Source organism: Sparus aurata, chromosome 21, assembly GCF_900880675.1.
Source record: "Sparus aurata chromosome 21, fSpaAur1.1, whole genome shotgun sequence".
Lineage (NCBI taxonomy): Eukaryota > Metazoa > Chordata > Actinopteri > Spariformes > Sparidae > Sparus > Sparus aurata.
The window spans coordinates 34,200,914-34,223,001 of record NC_044207.1 but is presented as its reverse complement, the minus strand read 5'-3'; the positions used below and the strand labels follow the sequence as shown (position 1 = coordinate 34,223,001).

Genomic DNA, 22,088 nt, shown 5'->3' with positions numbered 1-22,088 from the left:
TGCCATGTACATCTGACTATGTTCGTCATCACTGCACATAAATGAGTGTAGAATAATGCTTCACTTGCCTTCTTTCAAAAATGTATTTATGGCTGTCTATCAGTGTCAAGCTTTTGATCTAAGTTCTGCTTTGTTTGCTAGCTTTTATTCCAAGAAGTGCGTGCTGCCACCTTTTGAAGTTTCAATAAAATCTGATGAATATGCGGCTGCCTTACTGGAATTGAATGGAATCATTCAGAGGTTATCTAGATAGGATACATGTGCCTTGAAAGACAACAGTGCCTAGTGGCGACTTGTATCACGTACACCATAAATTCATGTGCTTCTAAGCAAAATAGACCACTTCCTGTTGGACTGAGAGTGTGGGTGTAAATGAGTCATTTGTGCGTCTTGTCATGACACACATGTGTGCCAAATTTCATTCATGTACATGCATGTAGGGCGTCAAAGTTTACCGCGATAAAACTTACTTCATGTTTCCAGTGGGTTTCCAGTGGGTGGCGCTATGGATATGACACAGTATTGATGCACAGATCTATTCAGGACGACTCCCTCTACATTCCCTCTAGATTTGGCCGAGCTAGGCGCATTTGAATGATTTCGATAACTTTTGTTCTTCGAGGCATGAAGAAAATTACTGAGTTATTTTGAAGACTGTGGTGTTTAAGCTCTAGGACAAGATAATTTTCAAAGTAGGCATGATTTGGACAAAACCGCCGCCACACATCTACATGGCTGCCTTCCTGTTGGATTGACACTAGGGGTCCAAATGGGTTTTTTGTGCATCCGGTCATGAGGAATATGCGTACTAATTTTCGTCCTTCTATGTTACAAGTAGGAGGTGGGGCATCACAATAGGTGGCGCTACTGAGCCCACGCGTCACGGCCCCGCCCCATGACTACACAGATCTCATCAGGGCGACTCCCTCTGCATTCCTGAGAGACTTGGCCGAGATAGGACACTGTATGAAGAAGTTATGAGGACACGATGCTTTACGGCGAAGGATTTGAATTGACCGCTCCACTGTGGCCAGCAGGAATGACGTAGGATAAAGATTTTAATAACTTTTCATCTTCAAGGTCAGAGGATGCTACTGAGTCACTTTGAAGTCGGTGGCGTTACATCTGTAGGAGGAGATAATTTAAGTACGAAGATTGGCAGTATTTCAAAATGGTGGCCAAAAGCAAAATGGCCGACTTAGTGTTGATGCTGAGATTTATTTGGGGAGACAGCCTCTACACTTATGAGAAGTTTGGTGTGGATAGGAAATTGTATGTTATAAAGCCTTGATGTTTGACCGCAAGGGGAAAAAATGGTTTCCACCGCCCCGCCCACTAAAGTATGTCGCAGCTGAAAGATTTTGATAACTTTTGTTCTCCAAGGCATGAAGAAAATTACTGAGTTAATGTGAAGACTGTGGTGTTTAAGCTCTAGGACAAGGTAGTTTTTAAAGTAGGCATGAATTGGCCGCCACACATCTAAATGGCTGACTTCCTGTTGGAGTGACGGTATCGCTCCAAGAGGATTTTTTGTGCGTCTGGTCATGAGAAACCTGCGTATTGATTTTTGTTCTTCTAGGCACTTGTGGGAGGCGGGGCTGAACTTTAGGGGGCGCTACAGAGCCCGCAGGTCACGACCTCACCCAACGACATTAAATTATCAAATTTTCGCCAGATGTGACGTATATTCCAAATTTGGTGAGTTTTTGGGTATGTTCAGGCTTCCAAAACTGCAGTCAAAGCGGTATAGGGCGTAATAATAATAATGAAGAATAATTTTTCCAATTATCGTAGGGACCTCACAGGTTGATGACCTGCTCGGGCCCTAATAAAGAGGAGAATAATGCAATGACAAACTCAAACATAATCCAGATGTATCAGTAAAACAACAAACATACTTCAGAATATTTCAATAAAATGATATCAAACATCATCAAATATTTACAGCCCAACGTCCTGCTGCTGAATAAAGTCCATCCGTCCCTCACAACACTAATGTGCTCGGAATGAAAACACTTCCAGCTGCACTTGTTGTTTAACACCTTTCAGCACATTTCACCACATCATTTCACTTTAGGACATTTTAAAAGACAAATCTTGGACACATGTTGGTCCATGTACTTGTGGCCATTTCATTTCTATTTTGAAGTCGAAAATGAAAAACGAAAAGATACTAGATCTGTTTTCTGTTATTTGTCAGAGTGTTTGATTTATTGATTGCTGTCGCGATGTTCACAGATTTTGTATAAATATAACAAAAAATGCTTCTAGAATAACTGACCGACCCGAGTTTGAACAGAAAGCATTCAGAATCCTGTCAAACTGACAGAATGGCAGGATTCAGAGGAACAATGGTCCAGAGAGAGTCAGAGAAAACTTCTTCATCAAAGCTCCAGAAGATCATTTGTAACCTGCGTTATAGCAACAATATTTACACATTTGTATTTTGTGTGATTTGCCCACACAAGTGTGTAAATACAAATTCCAGGTTTCTGTAACAATTTGACAGATGTAATGAAACGGTACATTTTATCTACAAACTAAACTCTCAGGACTTTTTTGTTGTGTGGCTCACAAAGTTTGAACAAGTGCTTCAAACAACACAACTCTGTGTCTGTCTGCAATATTTTATTTAGTTAAGCTGTCTCTGATGTCTTTCGTCTTTTGTCTCTTGTCTCTCCCTTGCTCTCTGTCTCTGTCTCTCTTAATTTCCTGTCAGCGTCCTCTTCTGTCTCTTCACCTTTGTCATGATGTCCATGGAGACTGCTGAGCCCGTTCAGTTTCCCGTTCTGGCCTCTGACCTAAACCCCTCCTCCTCCTGGCGGTCTGAAGCTGTTGTGACAGCGGTGTAAACACCAACTCTCCCCGGCGGTGCTCCGAGCAGAGTCAGCTAGCAGAGCTAAGTCGTAGCCAGTGTTGGGCAAGCTACTCGGAAAGTGTAGTGAGCTGAACTACAAGTTACTCTACATTAAATTAAGCTTCACGACACCGAAGCCACTCCCCAGAGAAATGTAACAAGCTAAGCTACAGCAAAATGGCAAAAGCAACTTAACTATATCGAAGCAATTTTTTTTTTTTCATATTGGAACAACTTCATTCCAAGTCAAAGCTATTGTAGTGTAAAATGACCATAGTAAGTAAATAGTGGTCAGTATAAAATACCCACAGTGAGTAAATAGTGACTAATTGTAACTGATAATGTTATAATGATAAAAATAAGAAACAAAGGGTAACAAGTGTGAAAGAGTTGCTGAAACATACTACTGGTCACCAGCTGACTGAAAAGTGCATCTACTGTTTAAAGCTGCTATAGTCAGATGATATCAAGTGTGAAAATGTAACCACAAATCTAAGAATTACATCATATAACCAAATATGTAACACTTTCATTATATTTAAAAATGCAGTGCCAAGAGTGGTCAAATATAATGGGAAATATCAAGGAGGGGAGTGAATTATCAAAAACCTGAAGGCCTCAAGGCCAGTTTTTCTAAGAGCCGGTGATAGCGGCACAGAGAAAGCCCCAATGTAAAAAAAACAAAGCGAGGCGAGGTGCAACTGGTCGAAATGCAGCTCTGCACGTACGCCAATCTTCGCGCAAGCGCAGAAGGTAATACAGGGTTTTTCCACTAGAGGTACGGGGATTTTCCATTAGAAGTATGGTATTTTTCCATCGAGAAATAACAATGTCAGCAGAAATTAAGCAGAACAATGATTGGTTTAGGCCATGTTGTCCGAACAGACACACCCACTTTTCTGTGTTTAAAAGAGGATGTTCGGGGCTTTGAGCCAGTCAGTTTGTTTTGTTTTTTTCACAGATTTTGTCTGTGTCTGATCCCGCTCTTTTTTGCCGGCAAATAAAGTTCTATTGCACTCAGCCTTGAAGACTCCTGGTGACTTTTTGATCTTTGAAATCTTTTGGACCAACCAAGAAAACAGAAGTCTTTTTACGACACTATATCAGTGATCAATAAAACTATCAGTCAGACAGATAAGCAATATTTTACAAAAACCATGGCAAAGAACTGAGATGCTAACTCAACAGAACAGACCTCACGAAACTATATAAGGGAGCACATATATAGTGGCTTTGCCAACTGGTCGAAATGCAGCTCTGCACGTACGCCAATCTTCGCGCAAGCGCAGAAGGTAATACAGGGTTTTTCCACTAGAGGTACAGGGATTTTCCATTAGAAGTATGGTATTTTTCCATCGAGAAATAACAGTGTCAGCAGAAATTAAGCAGAACAATGATTGGTTTAGGCCATGTTGTCCGAACAGACACACCCACTTTTCTGTGTTTAAAAGAGGATGTTCGGGGCTTTGAGCCAGTCAGTTTGTTTTGTTTTTTTCACAGATTTTGTCTGTGTCTGATCCCGCTCTTTTTTGCCGGCAAATAAAGTTCTATTGCACTCAGCCTTGAAGACTCCTGGTGACTTTTTGATCTTTGAAATCTTTTGGACCAACCAAGAAAACAGAAGTCTTTTTACGACACTATATCAGTGATCAATAAAACTATCAATCAGACAGATAAGCAATATTTTACAAAAACCATGGCAAACTTATTAACTAAGCCTATAAAAGGGGTCAAAAAAAGAGAACTAAACTCGATATTACAACAAAGAACTGAGATGCTAACTCAACAGAACAGACCTCACGAAACTATATAAGGGAGCACATATATAGTGGCTTTGCCAAACCAAACAATACACAAGAAGAAAACAAACTGGACGCCAACTACAACTAAATACAAAGCAAGCTAACTATACCCAAACCTTGGCCCAAGATTTAAGAATGCTCCACCCTTAGCTCCGCCTTTTGTTCCACCAGGAAGAGATATCCCCCAACCACGGTAACTCAATACAAAGAAAGACATGATTAATACAACAGAAAATTATTGCTTAAATGTGTACATTCTGACAGTGCAAGGCCCAAAGTAAAGAAACAGCTTCTAAATCAAACAAAATGTGCACTACCAAATTGTTTAATGTTAATTGCTTGGTGTGGCTGAGTGGGGAGAGTGGGGAGAGTGGAGAGTGAGTGGGTTAGATTTTACCCTGTGATGACTGTGGTCATCACACACGCCCCCCTTTCAGGACCCTCGCTGGAACAGGGGTAGAGGTGATCAACTATTAGTTTTTCCCTACCTGGGATTTTTATTTTATTTTATTTTGTGTTATTATTTTATTTTATATACTATTTTTATCCCAAATTGGGTAATTCTTTTTTTTTGGTTGGATGCTGAGGGGGAACGGCTGCACAGCCAGGTACCACCATGTGTTCTTCCCATTGGTATCCTTCATCCTTTCCATCCACTGAAGTGCTCTATGATTAGTCTCCAGGGTTAATTCTCTACTCAATAGGTAGCATTGGAAGGAGTCAAGGGCCCACTTGATGGCCAGTGCTTCCTTCTCCACTGTTGAATAACGGACCTCCCTGGGGAACAGTTTCCTGCTGATGTAGGCAACCGAATGGTGTACCTGGTGGTCCTTGGAGGAACACAGCCCCTAGACCCCTGTAAGAAGCATCTGTTTTGGTCTGTATAGAACAGGTTTCTTACTCAATGACTGCCAGATGTCGTGGAAAGCTGCCATTGCCTCCTCTGTCCACTGGTTGTTAGGTCTGTGAGTCAAGCTGCCCTGGCAGGGAAATGTACTATGATGCAGTGATAGAAACCTGCCATGCCCAGGAAGGAACGAAGTTGCTTCTTTATCTGTGGCCAAGGACATGACTCAATGGCCTGGATCTTACTGACCTGTGGCTGTATCACCCCTTTACCAATTATGTAGCCCAGGTACTCTTTCTTTGCAGCCACAAAGACAAACTTTGATGGGTTTACAGTCAGCACAGCAGAGTAGAGACGATCCGAGACCACCCGCAGATGTTTCAGGCGGTACTGTAAATAACAATATCTTCCAGATATGCTGCAGCAAAGCCAGAGAAATCACAAAGTACCTGGTCCATGAGCCTCTGGAAAGTCGCTGAAGCACTGTGCAACCCAAATGGCAGGACTGTAAACTGGACGAGACCCCAGGGTGTCCTGAAGGACGTCAGTTCTCTGGACCACTGAGTGAACGGCACCTGCCAGGAACCCTTGCGCAAATCTATTGTGGTCAAGCATTTAGCCCTACCCAGCTGTTCAAGCAGGTCATCAATTCTGGGTGTTGGGTTAGAATCAAACTGAGAAATGGAATTCAGGTACTTGAAGTCAATGCAGAACACCTCATGCTGCCATCCTTCTTTGGCACCAGGACTGCCGGGTTACATCACTCGTTTTTTGAGGTCTTAATGATCCTCAGGGACATCATCAGGTCAATCTCGTTTTTCAGTGAGGTCAGCAGGCGTTCAGGAATCCTGTAACTCAGTCTTCTCACAGAAGCACCTTCTCTCACAATAATGTCATGCTCAACAATATCTGTCCTCCCAGGATTCTCCTGAAATACTTCAGAAGTACAGATTGATCACACCTCATGCTGCTTGCTGGCTGAGGTCAAGGTCCACCTGTGAACCAATAGGAGGCAGGTATTGCTCATCCACTTCCATCTCCTCCAGCACACTTCTGATGAGCATCACTTGTGCCCTAACTACAAAGCAAGCTTTAAGAACGTTCCACCCTTAGCTCTGCCGTTTGTTTCACCAGGAAGAGATCTCTCCCAACCACGGTAACTCAATACAAAGAAAGACATGATTAAATACAACAGAAAATTATACAGAACCCTACATTGCTTAAATGTGTACATTCTTACAATACAAGGCCCAAATTAAATAAACAACTTCCAAATCAAACAAAATATGTAATTGTTTGGTGCTCAGTGCTCAGTCGTCATAGTTATCAGGATGAATTGACAATCAATCAGAAACACCAGAGCAAGTTTACCATCAGGAAGTTTCTACTGAGGGAGGGAAGTCTTATCACCTTGGGTCTTTGCAGTAACATGGTCAGTGTTCTCCTCTTATAGCTGATATTTTCGGATTAATATTGCTGCATCAATGTGAATGTGCCATTTTACTGCAGGTTGAGCTCCTTTCAACTACTTTATGCACTGTTGGCTAGTTAAATCTACAGCAATGCATCATATTCTATAAGAGTTTATTCAGCTGAAGGAGGAGGAGAATTTAGTCAACATATAAAGGAACACTTCATCCTTCAGTTTATCACAAACATTAAACATCAGCACATCTGGAGATTCATGGTGTTCACTGGACAGGAAGGTGATGAAAAACTGTAATATGAAAATGTGGCAAGCATCGGATTGCCTGTATTCAGGAGGGTAGTAGAGCTGACCTGATTCCACTCGTAGCCTACTGACTGCAACAACGCCACCTTGGGACTTTCACCAAAGATTTAATTCTGTCGGTTGATCTAAGGGCACGCAAGTAAGGTGAACTCATCAGGCACGAGACATGGTTCCCAGTTAAGTACACTTTATTATTAAATATTAAAACAATGCAGCATCCACAAAAAATATAAAAGAGACTATTCAGGGCTGAGGCTCATTGGTGGGGGAAAACTAGTGAGGTGTAGGAACACAAGCCTTTGTCTCTGCATCTTAAAGTGGTCTCATTTCGGCCATGATTACCTTTAACCCAAATCGACTCCTTTTTCCAGCATATGGGACTGAAAGCCCCCATATCCTGGCCTGGCAAAATCCTCTCCTCTCCACGAGTGGGAAGATGTTGTTCATCTTGCAATAAACAGATCACCAGAGACCTTCTTTTAGTAATTTACAACGAATTAGCACATCTGGTCTGTTCCCCTTCCTCCAAAGAAGATGAACCCCTTTTCCTCAGGTCAAAACCATGTCAAGCCCGACAGAGTTTTCTTTGGTCACACCAAAAGGCAGGAGGACTGGTTTCTAACATAGATGTGGTGATTTAAGATGTCTTACTAATCTACGTTTCTCTGCCTCTGGAACATTCTCCAGTGGGGGAAGGCTTAATGGGAAACCTAATCTGTGTGTTCTTCTCCTCACATGTCCAACTATCATTTACGACCGTTGTTGTTCCTGGGTCTGACATACCAATCCCCCTTGCAGTCTATCCTCACCCAAATTCAAGTATGCCCTAAATAACAAATAAACTACAATTCCAACTTCTTAATTTTAGCAGATTCCAAAATAGCGTAAGGTAATACAATAGATCTTTCCCATGCTATTGTCAAGCCCAAAAGAAGTTTATTACTCAATGAGTTTGAGGTCAACAGAAACCACCCCTCCCCTTTGTCGATAGAGGAGAGACTTGGAGATCATCATTCCTTGTGTAATACTTGTATCATTTACCAGTTGTCTGATATGTTTTGTTAAAGATAGAACTACAAGGAATATGTATAAGTCCTTGGTTCTACTGTGTATTGTATACTGTATTGTTATATGTTGTATACTTTGGTGCTTCATGTCTTAATCAGGTTATAATTCTTTTGAATGACAAATGATCATTATCATGTTGCATTTTTTCACAAAGGCAACAATTCGACTTTTAAGATGGTGAAGTTTTGGGAAGGTTAAAACATGCATTAAATCCAATAGTATAGTTAGATTAACTTTTTGGGAGCCTCAACTCAGATCACAGGAGGTGTGACACTGTCAAGCTCTACGACAAGCAAACTGAATCCCTACTTTAAGTATTTTACTTTTATTCAATTTTTAATAGAACAAATTATTTTCTTTTTGATTTTATACTGTTAAAGTATCACCGCCTGATTCAGAAGAAGTTGAATTAGTTTCAGAATCAGAACTTAAGTACCACTACTTGAAACCACCAAGAAAAGACTTTTTCGAGACTGTGATCATCTGATGAAGAACGTTGCAAGCCTTGCAAGGATCCTCCAACAAAAAGAGACTTTGTGTGCTCCCAGCCGAGACCGACTCTGCCCCCAACGCTCCCAAGGCGGGAACCCCGCTGGGCCTTCGGACCAAGAGTTCCTCAACAGAGTACCGGCCTTCGCTCTGGCTACTGGACCAACACGCTGTGCCGTAGTCCAACCCGGAACTCTCAAGAACACCAAACTTCAGTGCCTCCTGACTCCCAGACAAAACCGACTGAGCGTCTTCATGCAGCTGGATCCGCACACATGAGAATGAGTGGTGTCTAAAGTTCTGACTTCTGTCAAAGTTCTGACTTCTGTCTAAGTTCTTACTCCTATCTTATGAATTTAAGAGAATTAAGATTAAGGTCTCATAGTATTAAAAATTACTTCCATAATATTTAATATATATAACCCGACCCTTTAACTTTACCATTCACAAGACGCATCCATCATCACTGGTGTTAATTTGGGCAAGAGGCAAGATGGCGCCGTTGTGTGTGGCTGGCCGTCTACCTCTGCTACCTTTTCTGTGTATCGTGCTGTTTTTATCACTTTTATCTGACAAAGTGTCATCACTACTTGTGTATGATCGCCTGAGTCTCTTAAAAATCGGCGATTTTGTGGACAAACCACCGATCCAGGACTTTAACTATCAGTCAAAGCCACCGCTACCTGTTCTGGTGTCTGTACCCTCTTACCTATGGCGTCTACCTAGTCGGCTACCACGCAACAGCCGCAGCAGAAGACGAGGAAAGAGAGGTGGAGTAATATGCCGGCTTAAAGCTCACCTGGCCTCGTCCTCCACGTACGCTCGTCACCCGCTGTTTGATCTCTAGGGACTGCGTCGGCTCTGGCATCCGAGGCTCCGCGGTTAACTCCTACCGATGGCTGCTGCCGGCCATACCGGAGGCCGGGTACCCACTTCCCTGCCGCCGACCCCTGAGAATCCGCAAACGGGGCTGCGTGCTTGAGAATCTTCGTCCGGTTAACCGGGCCTCCCAACGGACGGATCAGCGTTTGGTCCGCATGGCTCTCATCAACGCCAGATACGTTGTGAATAAGACTTTTATCTTAAATGACTTTTTTACTTCGCATTCCTTGGATTTCCTCATGTTGACTGAAACCTGGCTGAAACCAGGTGAAAACAGCGCATTCTCTGAGCTCCTCCCACCCAGCTGTTCTTTCTTCAGCTCCCCGCGAGTGTCGGGGCGAGGGGGGGGACTAGCTGCTGTGTTCAATGACAGTTTTAAATGTCGGCTTCTTCCCACAGGTGCATACTCCTCTTTTGAACTACAATTGTTTGTGGTGGAGTTTGCTAGCCCTGTGTTGTGTGCAGTTGTCTATCGCCCTCCGAAATATAATAAGGGCTTTATCCATGAGTTCTCTGAGTTTGTGGCTGACATCCTCCCAAAATATGACAAGCTCCTGATCTGTGGGGATTTTAATGTTCACGTTTGTTGCCCATCTGACCAATTCGCCACTGACTTCAAAAGCCTGTTGGCAACTTTTAATTTAATTCAATCAGTGGATAAACCAACGCACCATCTTGGGCACACATTGGACCTTATTATTTCATTCGGGCTCTCAGTTTCCCTCAAGGAGATTTCTGAGACTGCAATCTCAGATCATCTCCCTATTGTTTTTGAACTGATAGCGCCCCAATCAGTCAGCAAACCTCTTGCTCCATCCCGTCAGCTGCGTATCATCACTCCCTCCACTGCCGATGAATTTACTGCTGCTTTCAATGACTCACAGTTTCTTGCCTTGAACGGCTTGGCTTCCCCTCTCTGTCCCGATCTTTTTCTCTCCTCCTTCCACTCCACCTGTGCTGGGATCCTGGACACCATTGCCCCTTTTAGGCAAAATCTGCCAAACCAAGAATGGACCCCTGGTTGAACGACACCACCCGTGTCATCAGGCATCGTTGCAGGCAGGCAGAACGCAGATGGAAGAAAGACAAACTGCATGTGTCTCTGGAAATGTTAAGGGACTGCCTCACTGATTATCAGAGAGCTGTACGTGAAGCAAAATCTCAGTACCTCTCTAATATTATTTCTAGCAGCAGTCATTGTCCCAAGGTGTTATTTGATACAATTAATGCTGTTGTTAACCCATGCACTTCTGCCGTGACGGATGTTTCAATAGCCACTTGTGAGAACTTTCTTCATCATTTTGTTGACAAAGTGGATTCTGTCAGAAAAGACACCAGTAAGAGTGTCATTACGAACACTAATAAGGATCTGCTTGCTGCCCGAGCTCATTCTGCTGTGTTTGACCAGTTTGAGTTGGTCTCCCTCAATTGTCTCGGTGACGTAGTGAAATCTCTGAAACCTACAAATTGCCCATTGGATATCGTCCCTGCTAAGGTGCTGAAAATGGTTTTTAATACTGTGGGGCCCAGTCTCCTGGTTTTTATTAAATCCTGCCTCAGATTAGAAACTGTCCCAGCTGCCTTTAAACATGCTGTGGTCAGGCCCCTTCTTAAAAAGCCTAATCTTGACCCCTCAGTGTTATCAAATTTTAGACCTGTTTCCAATCTGCCCTTTCTTTCTAAAGTTTTAGAAAAGGTTGTTTTTATACAATTACAGTCCTTTCTTGAAGACAACTCTGTTCTTGAAAAATTCCAATCTGGGTTTAGGTCTCGTCACAGCACCGAGTCTGCACTGTTAAAGGTTCACAACGATATTGCTCTGTCTGTTGATGCCAAGTGCCCCGTTGTCTTAGTGCTGCTTGATCTCACAGCAGCCTTTGACACGGTGGACCATTCAGTTCTCCTGTCACGCCTAAGTAATTATGTTGGCATCCACGGCACTGCATTGAAGTGGTTTACATCCTACTTGTCCAGTAGAACCTTCTCCGTCATGGTTGGTGATCTGTCCTCGTCCAGTGCTCCTCTCTCCTGTGGAGTCCCACAAGGATCTATTCTTGGCCCTATCCTCTTTTCATTATACATGTTACCACTTGGGTCAATTATAGCCAGGCACAACCTCTCTTTTCACTGTTATGCAGATGACCTACAAATCTATCTGCCAGTGAAGCCAAATAGTAACATTGCACAGTGTTCTTTGCTTGATTGTATTTCTGATGTTAAGCTGTGGTTGGCCCAAAATTTTCTTCATTTAAATGGTGATAAACTGAATGTATTGTGTTTGGGGATACTGTGACGGCTGGCTTTGGCACCTTGTCTTCAAAACTCAGTTCAACCATCAGAAATCTGGGAGTGACCTTCGACAGTCATCTGAGGTTTGACAAACAAATCGGCAATGTTGTCAGGACTGGTTTCTTCCAGTTACGTCTTCTGGCCAAAGTTAAAATGTTTTTAAGCCGTCACGACCTTAAGAAAGCCATACATGCTCTAATAAGTTCAAGGATAGACTACTGCAATGCACTTTATGTTGGCGTCTCCCAGTCTTCTCTTAGTCGCCTTCAACTTGTGCAAAACGCTGCTGCCCGTCTTTTAACCAACACTAACAGACGTGTGCACATCACTCCTGTTCTTAACTCCCTTCATTGGCTTCCTGTCCTTTATAGAATTGATTTTAAACTTTTAATGTTTGTTTTTAAAGCTCTTAACGGCCTCGCCCCATCGTATTTATCTGAGCTTTTAACTGTCCGTAATCCTGGTAGAGCTCTGAGGTCAACTAACCAACCATTGCTGGAAGTGCCTAGGTCAAAATATAAACACTGGGGTGACCGAGCATTTTCTGTTGCTGCTCCCAGGCTCTGGAATAAGCCCCCCGTGGAGATGCGTGTTATTTCTGACTGGGCCTCTTCAGATCCAAGCTAAAAACCTATTTATTTAGGATGGCTTTTAATAACCAGTAGCGTGATGACATTTTTTAAATCTTATTTTATCTTATTTTATTTTGTTGTATTTTATTGCTTTCACTGTTTTTATTGTTTTAAATTGTTGTTTTTTATTTAGTCTTTTTACTTATTACCTGCTGTAAAGCACTTTGGTACACCGAAAGGATTGTTGTAAAGGGCTGTATAAATAAAGTACATTTACATTTACATTACATCTACCGATGGTCACGTGACTTTATTACTTTTCTTATTACAGTCTTTACCTTCTCTGTTATCTGTTGTTTGTCTAAAATTGTCATGTCATTTATTTTACCACAAATTATTTAGTCAATAAACATATATATAATCGTTTGTCTTTGTCTGGAACTTAATTTTAATGTGGAGAACCAATGGATACGTGCAAAGAAGTCACTACTTCAGAATATTGAGACTGAATGAATTGATTTTGAATGGACTCTAACCGTCCAAGCCAACTGGTACAGTTAGGTGTTTGGAATAATATCCTCTGGATTGTTCCAAGAACCAAACACGGAGGTGGTGCCCCATTTACGAGTGCAAAATTAATGACCAGTGATTAATTATCATATATATCAAAGTAGTGTGTGAGCAGTGTCTCCTACATATTATATATTTATGGTGCTGCCCATGTCAGGACCCCATATACTATCCTACAGAGGGAAGGTGTCCAAACAAAATATCATAATTCACCCAGGCACGTGACAATCAGACACACTCAGACACACTTTGTGAACAACCAAAATCCCAGGGGAGCACAGCACACAGGGAGGGAAGGGACACCGCCACCCTGATCACCAGCACCACCACCGGCCTCTGGAAAAAAAAGGAATAAAAGAATAGTCAGAAGAGAAAAAAAATAGTATAACATGGGCAAATTATGGTCAAACCAAACAAAATATCTGTTGCCTAGATTAACCGAACTATAAAGAAACGAAAGCAAATTATATGGAGAAATTGAACTCATGAATGTCGACCCATCTGTTGATGATAACTGTGTAATGTTCATCCAAACTGTACAAATAGTTCACTGCAACATGACAATATCAGCTGCCTTCATTAACCTGAGTCACCTTAGACATCATCACAACAGTTGCCCCCCTGAGAGATTTGGCAGGAGCTGCCACTGGAGCTGGTGGAGCTGTCAGAGTCAGGAAAACAAGAGGTTACAGAACCACAGCCACAGGAGACTGATTCAGCACAGGAACTGGAGACAGCTGCAGCTCAGCTCAGACAGGTTGCTGCAGAACAGGAACAGAGGACTGCTGCAAGGCAGAGCAGGAGGCCGGCAGCTGGAGGTCTGGACGGGGATCAGGAAAGACCGCCGGTCCGGCTCTGGTGCGAGTCTGCTGACCTGCAGACAAGGAAGCTGGAACAGGTGTCGACTGGGCCGCCGACTGAGGACCAGGAACTGGTGGACCTGCTGGTGGAGCTAGATAACAAGTCAGAATCAACAAAGTCAATGAATGAAGTTCATCCTCTGGGGACCATGAATGCGTGTAGAAAATGTCATGTCAGTCTATCCATCCATCCTTGGTCCAGGTCCAATCCATGTGGACTAAAGTAGTGGAGCGACAGACATTAGCATCCACAGAGCAACACTGCTAGTGTGTCTAAAAAGACAATAAAAGAAGAGACAGTCATGTTGATATGAACATTAGAGAAACACATCATGGAGCTGAAACATGATCCTGCAGCATCATTTGGACTCGTTCATCTCAGCCGACACGTTCAACAGCACACAGGTTTTTGTATTACTCTTTCTCACTGTGGGAAGAAATGATTACCTCGCCTTTCTCTCGGGAACTAAACTGTTTGTAACAGGTAAGAATAAAGCTTCATTTTCCTTCAGTTGTTTTATTGAACAAGTTGAAAATGTGTTTTTAATGAGTTTCTACTGCTTCAGGCTTTACATGTTAGTTTGTTCATAATTAGTAGAGAATTCTTGCAGCCGTGCAGCTATTGTTCCATAAAAATGTTCATAACTCCTGAAAAGATATTTAAATCTCCCTACACAGCTGAAGTTCTTCTTTATTTCTGCTGGAGATCAAACTGATTCATAGAGAAAAAGTATGATATTGGCAATGTTACAAATATACAGTATTTGATCCTCTCAGTAATTCAGCACAATGGGCGCCGTTTAGCTCAGTTGGTAGAGCACATGTCCCGTGTGCCGAGGCTCTGCAGCGGCCCGGGTCCCTTTGCTGCGTGTCACTCTCCCTCTCTCTTCCCCTGTTTCCTGTCATGTCTTCAGCTGTACTATCAATAAAGCCATAAAAGGCCAAAAAAAAGTAATTCAGCACCATCTCTTGTTTTTATAAAACAACATCATATATGATATTAAACATAATTTAATAAATGTCAGTAAGTGTCTTTGAAAAAATATGACTTTAAATATGTTGTTAAAGATCATGAATAAATCATTATGAAATGGTGAAATGTATTTTATATGATGGTACATATGTCTGTTAGTGTGAAATATATTTATACATGAAGACAAACACATATTGAATATGATTTTACAAGAAATATAAAATATACTGATCATAATTAAATATAAAAATATTATATATTTTTAAAAAATTATACTGTGTGATTTGCAATGTCACATGAAATTATGTATTTTCTATGTTGATTGACTTTTAAATAATTTATACATGATGATAAATATATTCATCAATAATTTAATGCATAATAACATGTAACAAAAGAAAAATGTCAAACCAAATTTCAAATACAAAGTAAATGTATTAGCAGCGGATGGTCGTAAAAATTGTGTATGACATATTTTAAATTATGTTACATCATATCATATTATATTATATTAAAACATTTTATTTAATCATACATGAAGTTCCTGTAAAGGATCAATAAATTCTCACCTTTCTTCATGTTATATTACAAAGCAGTTATTATTCATATTCAACATATCTGAACATTTCATTATAATTGTGTATGAATGTTAAAATACTGAAAAATAATAATTATGATATTATTGATGAACTGATTTGTTTTTCTTTAGCAGCTGAACTAAAGTACACACTGGAAAATCTGTAACTTGTTAGACATGTTGCAATAAATTTAAAAAGTATTTAATTTGAATGTAAATATATATTTTATTGTAAAATATATATTAACAAAATATTTAAAGCATCTTTTAAATTTTGCAAAGGAGCATTTTCGTGATTAAATCATATTTTATATCATTAAACCAATAAAGTTTTACCTTCTTTTATATAAAATAACATCTTTTTTCACATTACATATATGAAAACAGGTATTTGTAATTGTGTATTAAATCATGAAATTCAAGATGCATTTTTAAAAAATATGTATAATATCTGGTGGATAATGTACACATGAAAATGTTAGCGCGTATTAAACTTGAGGGTAAATATGTCCTTTATTATAATCTGTCTTTTATCACGATACAGATGAAGATTTTCCATTGTATGAAAATATGATGTTATATTATTATTAGGAAGAGTCATAATAATGATGAATGTGCACATTGAAAGAAAGAAGTGCTGAACACATAATGTTGTTTGTCCCCATATAACATATGATGACATGACATGATGAGTGTGTTTGATGTGCAGGTGAATCCAGTCTATGTGTTGAACTTTGTGCTGTATTGATGAGTAGTTTAGTGATCAGAATCCATGTAGTTTCCAGGATCACACTGAATGCAGTGCAGTGCTGGAAGCTGCTGTTGACTGTGTCAATGTGTGTCTGTGCTGCTTGTTGCTGCTGTCAAGCTTCAGATGAGCAGGTAGTGAAGCCTGTGGTGAGCGTGTACCCAGCAGCATCCAGAGCCCCCCTGGAGGGGAGGAGCTCCCTGCTGTGTGTGGCCTCAGCCATGTTTCCTCCTCTGGTCCGCTTCTCCTGGGAAAGACAAAAGGAGGATCAGGTGGAGTCGCTCCCTGCTGAGGGAGAGCAGCTGGAGCTCAGTGAGTCGGGATGTACCGCCACCATCTTGCCGCTTGATCAGGACGCTCTCGACACGTATAAATACCGCTGCTCCGTCCAGCACGAGGGGGGCACAGTGGAGGCCCAAACAGAACAAGGTAATGAGTGTGATGTGCTGAAGAAAGAAAGAAAAGAATCTTCTGACCTGGCCATGACTCCGACCTGCACTTGGGTTGCCGTGTTACGTGAGCACTGAATGTGCTGCACACTGAAAGTGGGGGATGGGTTACTGATGTGGATCTCAGGTCAGAGAGAGAGTGACAGGCCTGATAATAAAGCTTCGTTAGCTGCTGAGGATGTTTATGAATCATCTGAATGTCAAACCTGTTAACTTATCTGGTCAGCTGCTGCTGTTGCTGCTGTTCAGTGTTCCTCCTCATACCTAGAATGTTTCACATTGTGCTGAAATTCACTGACTAATAATTAGACATATTGCCGGGCATGTGTAACTATTTAATTGAAGTACAACCTCTTTTACTTTCCTAATGCATAATCACAAGTAGGTAATAATGTGTCATGTTGACCTGCTGCTGTAAGTAGTAGTGTGCAGGCTGCAGCAGTTGTTTGTCCTTCCCTGTCTGCTGCAGCTACATGTTTCTGTTGTACAGTAATAATCAGGCTAATTGACTCTATAACTGTCCAGATAACCTCAGGAAAGTGTTGCAGAAGCTGCTGGAGAAGAACCTTCTAATCTGCATCCACACCTGAAGCATCAGAGAATCATAATAAATGTGGTCTCTGATACACTGCTGTGTTATTTCTATTTTTATTGTTGTTGTTGTTTTTATTGCTAATTAATATCACAGTTAAACCTTGTTACTAATTAAAAACAGGTCAGATTAAATGAAGCTTATTTGTACAGTGCCTACTTTATATGAAGTAGAATGACACAACAGACTTCATGCAGTGGTGTAACAGTCTGGATGTACTGTATGTTTGAATACAGCTGCAGTTCAAACAACAAGCAGAAGCATCACCACCACATCCAGCGCACCACCACCTACCTCCATCGTAACGCAGCCTGCAGCAGGTGAGTTCTTTACATACAAAAACAATCACTGACCATAGCACCATTCTGAAGAAATTTAGACTGTCTGTCTTTCTGTCTGTGTGTGTGTGTGTGTGTGTGTGTGTGTGTGTGTGTGTGTGTGTGTGTGTGTGTCAGGGTCCTTCCAGTCTCAGTGCAGGGTGAAGCTGCTCTGTGTGCTCTACACAGTGCTGATAGTGAAGAGTCTGGTGTACTGCTGTGGACTCTCTCTGCTGAGGATCCTCTGAAACGAGGGACCGTCCACCAACTGCTCACATGCTGACTGACTGTTTTCTGCTCGCCTTTTCTCACCATCAAATCTCATCAGTTCGTCTCATTGATCACTTTGATCAGCAGTCACAAATGTCAATGTTCATGTTTTGTGGTTGGTTGTAAAATGTATCTTTTGATGCACAGGTTAGATTCAGTCATCCTACATATATAAATACATATATACACATATATATCTGCAGTGACTGAGTATAAATTCTGTGGTATAGTGTTATTTTCATCCTCTAGTTTATTTCCACTTTGAATTGTGACTTGTATAATAATAGAACATGAAGCTGAATCATTAGCTGTCTGCTAGATATTTGATTGTTTTAGTATTTTTCTCTTCTTGTCTTTCTTTTTGATACATTATGCAGAGTGTGGCAGCTTTGTTAAATTCTTTCAGTGTAACATTCTCAATAAAGTGAAAAATCACAGTGTGTGTTTTAGAAACAGTCTTGTTTTTATGGATTTCAGTTTGTCTTCAGAGCAAATCATCAGAAACAGAATCAACTTCATGGACCATGTATGTTGACGCCTACAAGTCATTTGACTCTGGTTGTAATTAGCTCTCAATATACTTTCACACAGCAGCAAGAACAAATGTAGAGGAAGATGTGAATATTAGCATACAGCTAAACAAGGACAACAAAGCTAAAGAAAGAGAAGCAAACAGAAACATATAGCTATTATATACAAGTCAGTAGGTGTGGCTGTGCCACCAGGTTCAGTGCTGAGCCCCTTTTATAATTGTGTCAGTGTGGATGTCAAACTCTACGCTGATGACACTGTTGTTTACACACATGAACAAACAGCAGAGCGAGCTGCTTTCAAGCTACAACTGCTATAAAATGATCACACAGCAGCTTCATCAGTCGCCTTCAGTTTGAATGATGACTGTGTTTATTTTTTGTCAGCCAATAAAATGTTATTTAACTCTCTCAGCGTTTACACCAGAATCATTCAACATGTTTTCACAGCAGTTTCACACCTTCACATGAGTGTTTTTGAGTTTGTAAGTCAGAGAAAAACAGCATTGAAACTTAAAAACAGGCTTCATGCCACAGTAACATGTCACATTTGGAGCTGTGTGAGTGAAGCACAGACAGCTGCACTGATACAATCTGAAGCTAGAAGCTGACTGACAGGAGATCAGTGGCTCAGTGGGGTTAACCAGGTGAACTGTTGGAAAATGACCACTGATTGAGACGGACACACGACTCTGACGGCTCTGACAGCAGCTCTCTGATCAGCTGGAACCTCATTATGAGACCTGAGGTGAACCAACATGGACGCTCCACTTCAGCTTCACTAAACAACAAGACGACTTGTTTGTCTCTGTGGTTTGTGTTTCTGTCTGAGTGGTTTGTGTTCTGTCGCTCTGATCGATGAGAACAGATGAACCACATGTTCCTGTAAATGTTACAGTCGAGGAGTCGCTGCTTCAAATCCTCTCATTGTCATTTAAACACTTTGAGGAAGAAAAGTTTGAATTTATCTGAAATTTTATTTTTTACAGGGGAAATTTATGAGAGTATGGAAGATTTCAGAAACACCAACAATTAACAGTTGTTTATTTCTTTCCCTGCAAAAACTCTTTAACATGAGAAAATCATTTATTATTAATCATGATGTACAAATCATGTAATATCATGATATTTACTACACATTACTATATATATATCCACAGTTTTATTAAATTGTGTTTTAGTGGTTATTAAATAAATTAGTCAAGTGAAATATGAGAAAATTAAACCTAATACACACTGAGTAATATACAGTATATGATTGTTTTCTTCTGGCTGAAAATTAAACGTTTCTTTGCCCTGTTCCTCAAAATAAACTGAAGTATGTTTCATGTACACTGGATGTTTCTGTAGTTTTGTGTGTATATCACAAGTTTTTATGTGTCAGCTGTTACATTCACTAAATATTTAAAAACATTGCATTGTGATTAATCTATGATCAGTATTATTTATATGATGGTGAATAAGACAGATGAAGCTGAGACAGTGAGTACTGAGCACTGTAACTGTTGTAACTGTCATTGTGTTGTTCATGTGAAAAAGTGCAGCTAACGGTGAGGAGGCTGCAGAGCAGAAACCCACACAGCCCGTCTGCTGCAGGAAAGGAAGTGCTGGTTGGCTCTCAACAGTTTTTTATGAGTCCTAATAACCACTGAGAACAGATTCATATCTGCTGCTGTGCACACTCATCAACTCCTCTCCCTCTCTGGACTGCTTCGTCTTTTCTCTTGTTGTCTGGAAGCCTTTTTTCCACTGAGCCCTCCACCCACACAAAGTTGAACTGAGCCCAGAGACCAACAGTGACCCCCCATCTGGAGCTCACGTCCATGAATATAATGAAGTACTACCTGTATTAGTATTTATTTTCCTTTAGCTCTATTCATTCAGAATATCAGACAAACAGCTGCGTCTTTATTTAATGTTTTTTGTAAAAGTTTTATCCATGTCAGGCTTTATGTTTCATCTCCTCACAGATTAAACCATCTTTGTTTGATTGTGTCCATTTCATTCCTGCTCAGTCAGTCAGCATTCTTTGGGGGAAACTTTGGGCTGTTTTTTATTTATTTGGTGGATTTTTCTTGCTGCTGTTCAGACGCCCCTCCATCACAAAATCTCCCTGTAGAGTCAAAGTGACAGAGACTTTGTGAGCAGCCTCACTGATCACAAATCATCTGCTGTCATAAACATGATCTTTACATCATTCACTCGTCTCTCCTGATTGAAATCTGCTTTAAATGGAATAACAGCGTCAAACCAAAGCAGACAAATGTCAGTGTGTTCCTTTAAGAAGCTGAAGGAACAGTTATGATACATTTCATATTATCTGAAGGGATGTTTGTTCTGTTCTGTGTGTTCTAACTCTGAACACTTGGATCATTTTCACCATGAAACACTGTTGGAAGAATGACAACATGTTGCAGCTGTCTCAGCAGACAACACATGTGTTACATTACATGTGTCTTTACGCTGTTAGATCGCTGTCACACCAATAAATCAGCTCTTCCACCACGGCTGTGTGACACATTTCAAACTAAAGCTGATCACATGCTGGATTTCTGTGTTTGCTGCTGGTGCTGACATTAAACATCACAGAGAAACACCACCACCCTGTGGTCAGTCACGGGAAGTGCAGGGACATCCACGTGATGCTGATGACGGTCGCCATGACGACACCATGACGCTCCGCCCTCTTATTTTACTGGTGACAAACCCACAGTGACATCTAGTGGATAAAAAACACACAGCAGTAAATGAGGAGTATTACTGGCATTATTGTTGGTACTACTTCTAAAAATACTTCAAATACTTTTTCTACTGCAACTATATTATGAACTATATTATTACTATATCATTCTGCTGCTGCCTGTTACAGTAGATGGTGTCATATTACTCTGACATGTACTATACTAACTATAACTATAGAAGTCTAACTAATCACAGCACTGTGTCACTTCACTTGAGACAGTACTGCAGTATTAGTTGAAGTACATCTCTGCTGGTGGGTACTGTGTGTATTTGTACTGCTTGCCTTGAAAGTTGGAGTTGAATTGCTCTGCTATAGTTTCTATTTTGATTTGTCTTCCTATTGGACACTTTTGACAGACAGAGACAAATGATGTGGTCCTGCTGATAGTTTCATCACATCAGAAAACACTTCTATGTGTCGTTTTAAAGCTCACTTACAAACCACACATTGTCTCTTTTCATTGGGACCACTTTTTGGACCCGACCTCTGCCTGAATACCACCTGTTTCACATCCCAGGAGGGTTTTTACAGGCAGAAGCACAGCTGTGGTGGCTTCACCAGTGTCTCCCATTGTGGCTGACCTCTACATGGAGGAAGTAGAGAGCAGAGCCCTGAGCTCCTTCCAGGGAACAGAACCAGAACCACTGCTTCACATATGAGGAGCACAGCTGGATTTCAACTCTTCTGAAGCCTCCGCTGGCTTCGTCTTTACAAACTGACACTCTGAACTTTATCTGACGTTCTGCTGGAGATCCCAAAGTTTACAACAATACCAAATGTGTCAGGCTGGATTTTGGGGAAATGTGTGTAAAATGATGCAGCAGACATGTTGAAATGTTCCATTTGATGGAGTCTTGGCTTTGAATCTTTCCCTCAGTGAAACATCCTGTAGCTTTAATGAAGAGACTGAACAACAGGAGA

The 22,088-nt window shown here is 41.0% G+C and overlaps 1 protein-coding gene across 7 annotated transcripts in view; it reads left to right on the top strand.

Annotated features, from left to right (window-relative positions):
* LOC115572507 (immunoglobulin lambda-like polypeptide 5) overlaps window positions 1–22,088 on the top strand; it is a 66,028-nt gene that overhangs the window by 12,641 nt on the left and 31,299 nt on the right. The window contains exons 1-4 of one of the 7 annotated variants that reach the window (XM_030402648.1): window positions 14,070–14,452; window positions 16,297–16,695; window positions 17,544–17,627; window positions 17,763–18,148. The exons of 3 other annotated variants lie outside the window; for them this stretch is intronic. In XM_030402648.1, the coding sequence (XP_030258508.1) occupies window positions 14,314–14,452; window positions 16,297–16,695; window positions 17,544–17,627; window positions 17,763–17,872 (732 nt within the window). In that variant the 5' untranslated portion in view covers window positions 14,070–14,313 and the 3' untranslated portion in view covers window positions 17,873–18,148. Of the gene's footprint in view, window positions 1–14,069; window positions 14,453–16,296; window positions 16,696–17,543; window positions 17,628–17,762; window positions 18,149–22,088 lie in introns of those variants that run through there. 3 more of the 7 variants (XM_030402653.1, XM_030402652.1, XM_030402649.1) reach the window with 3 other exon arrangements.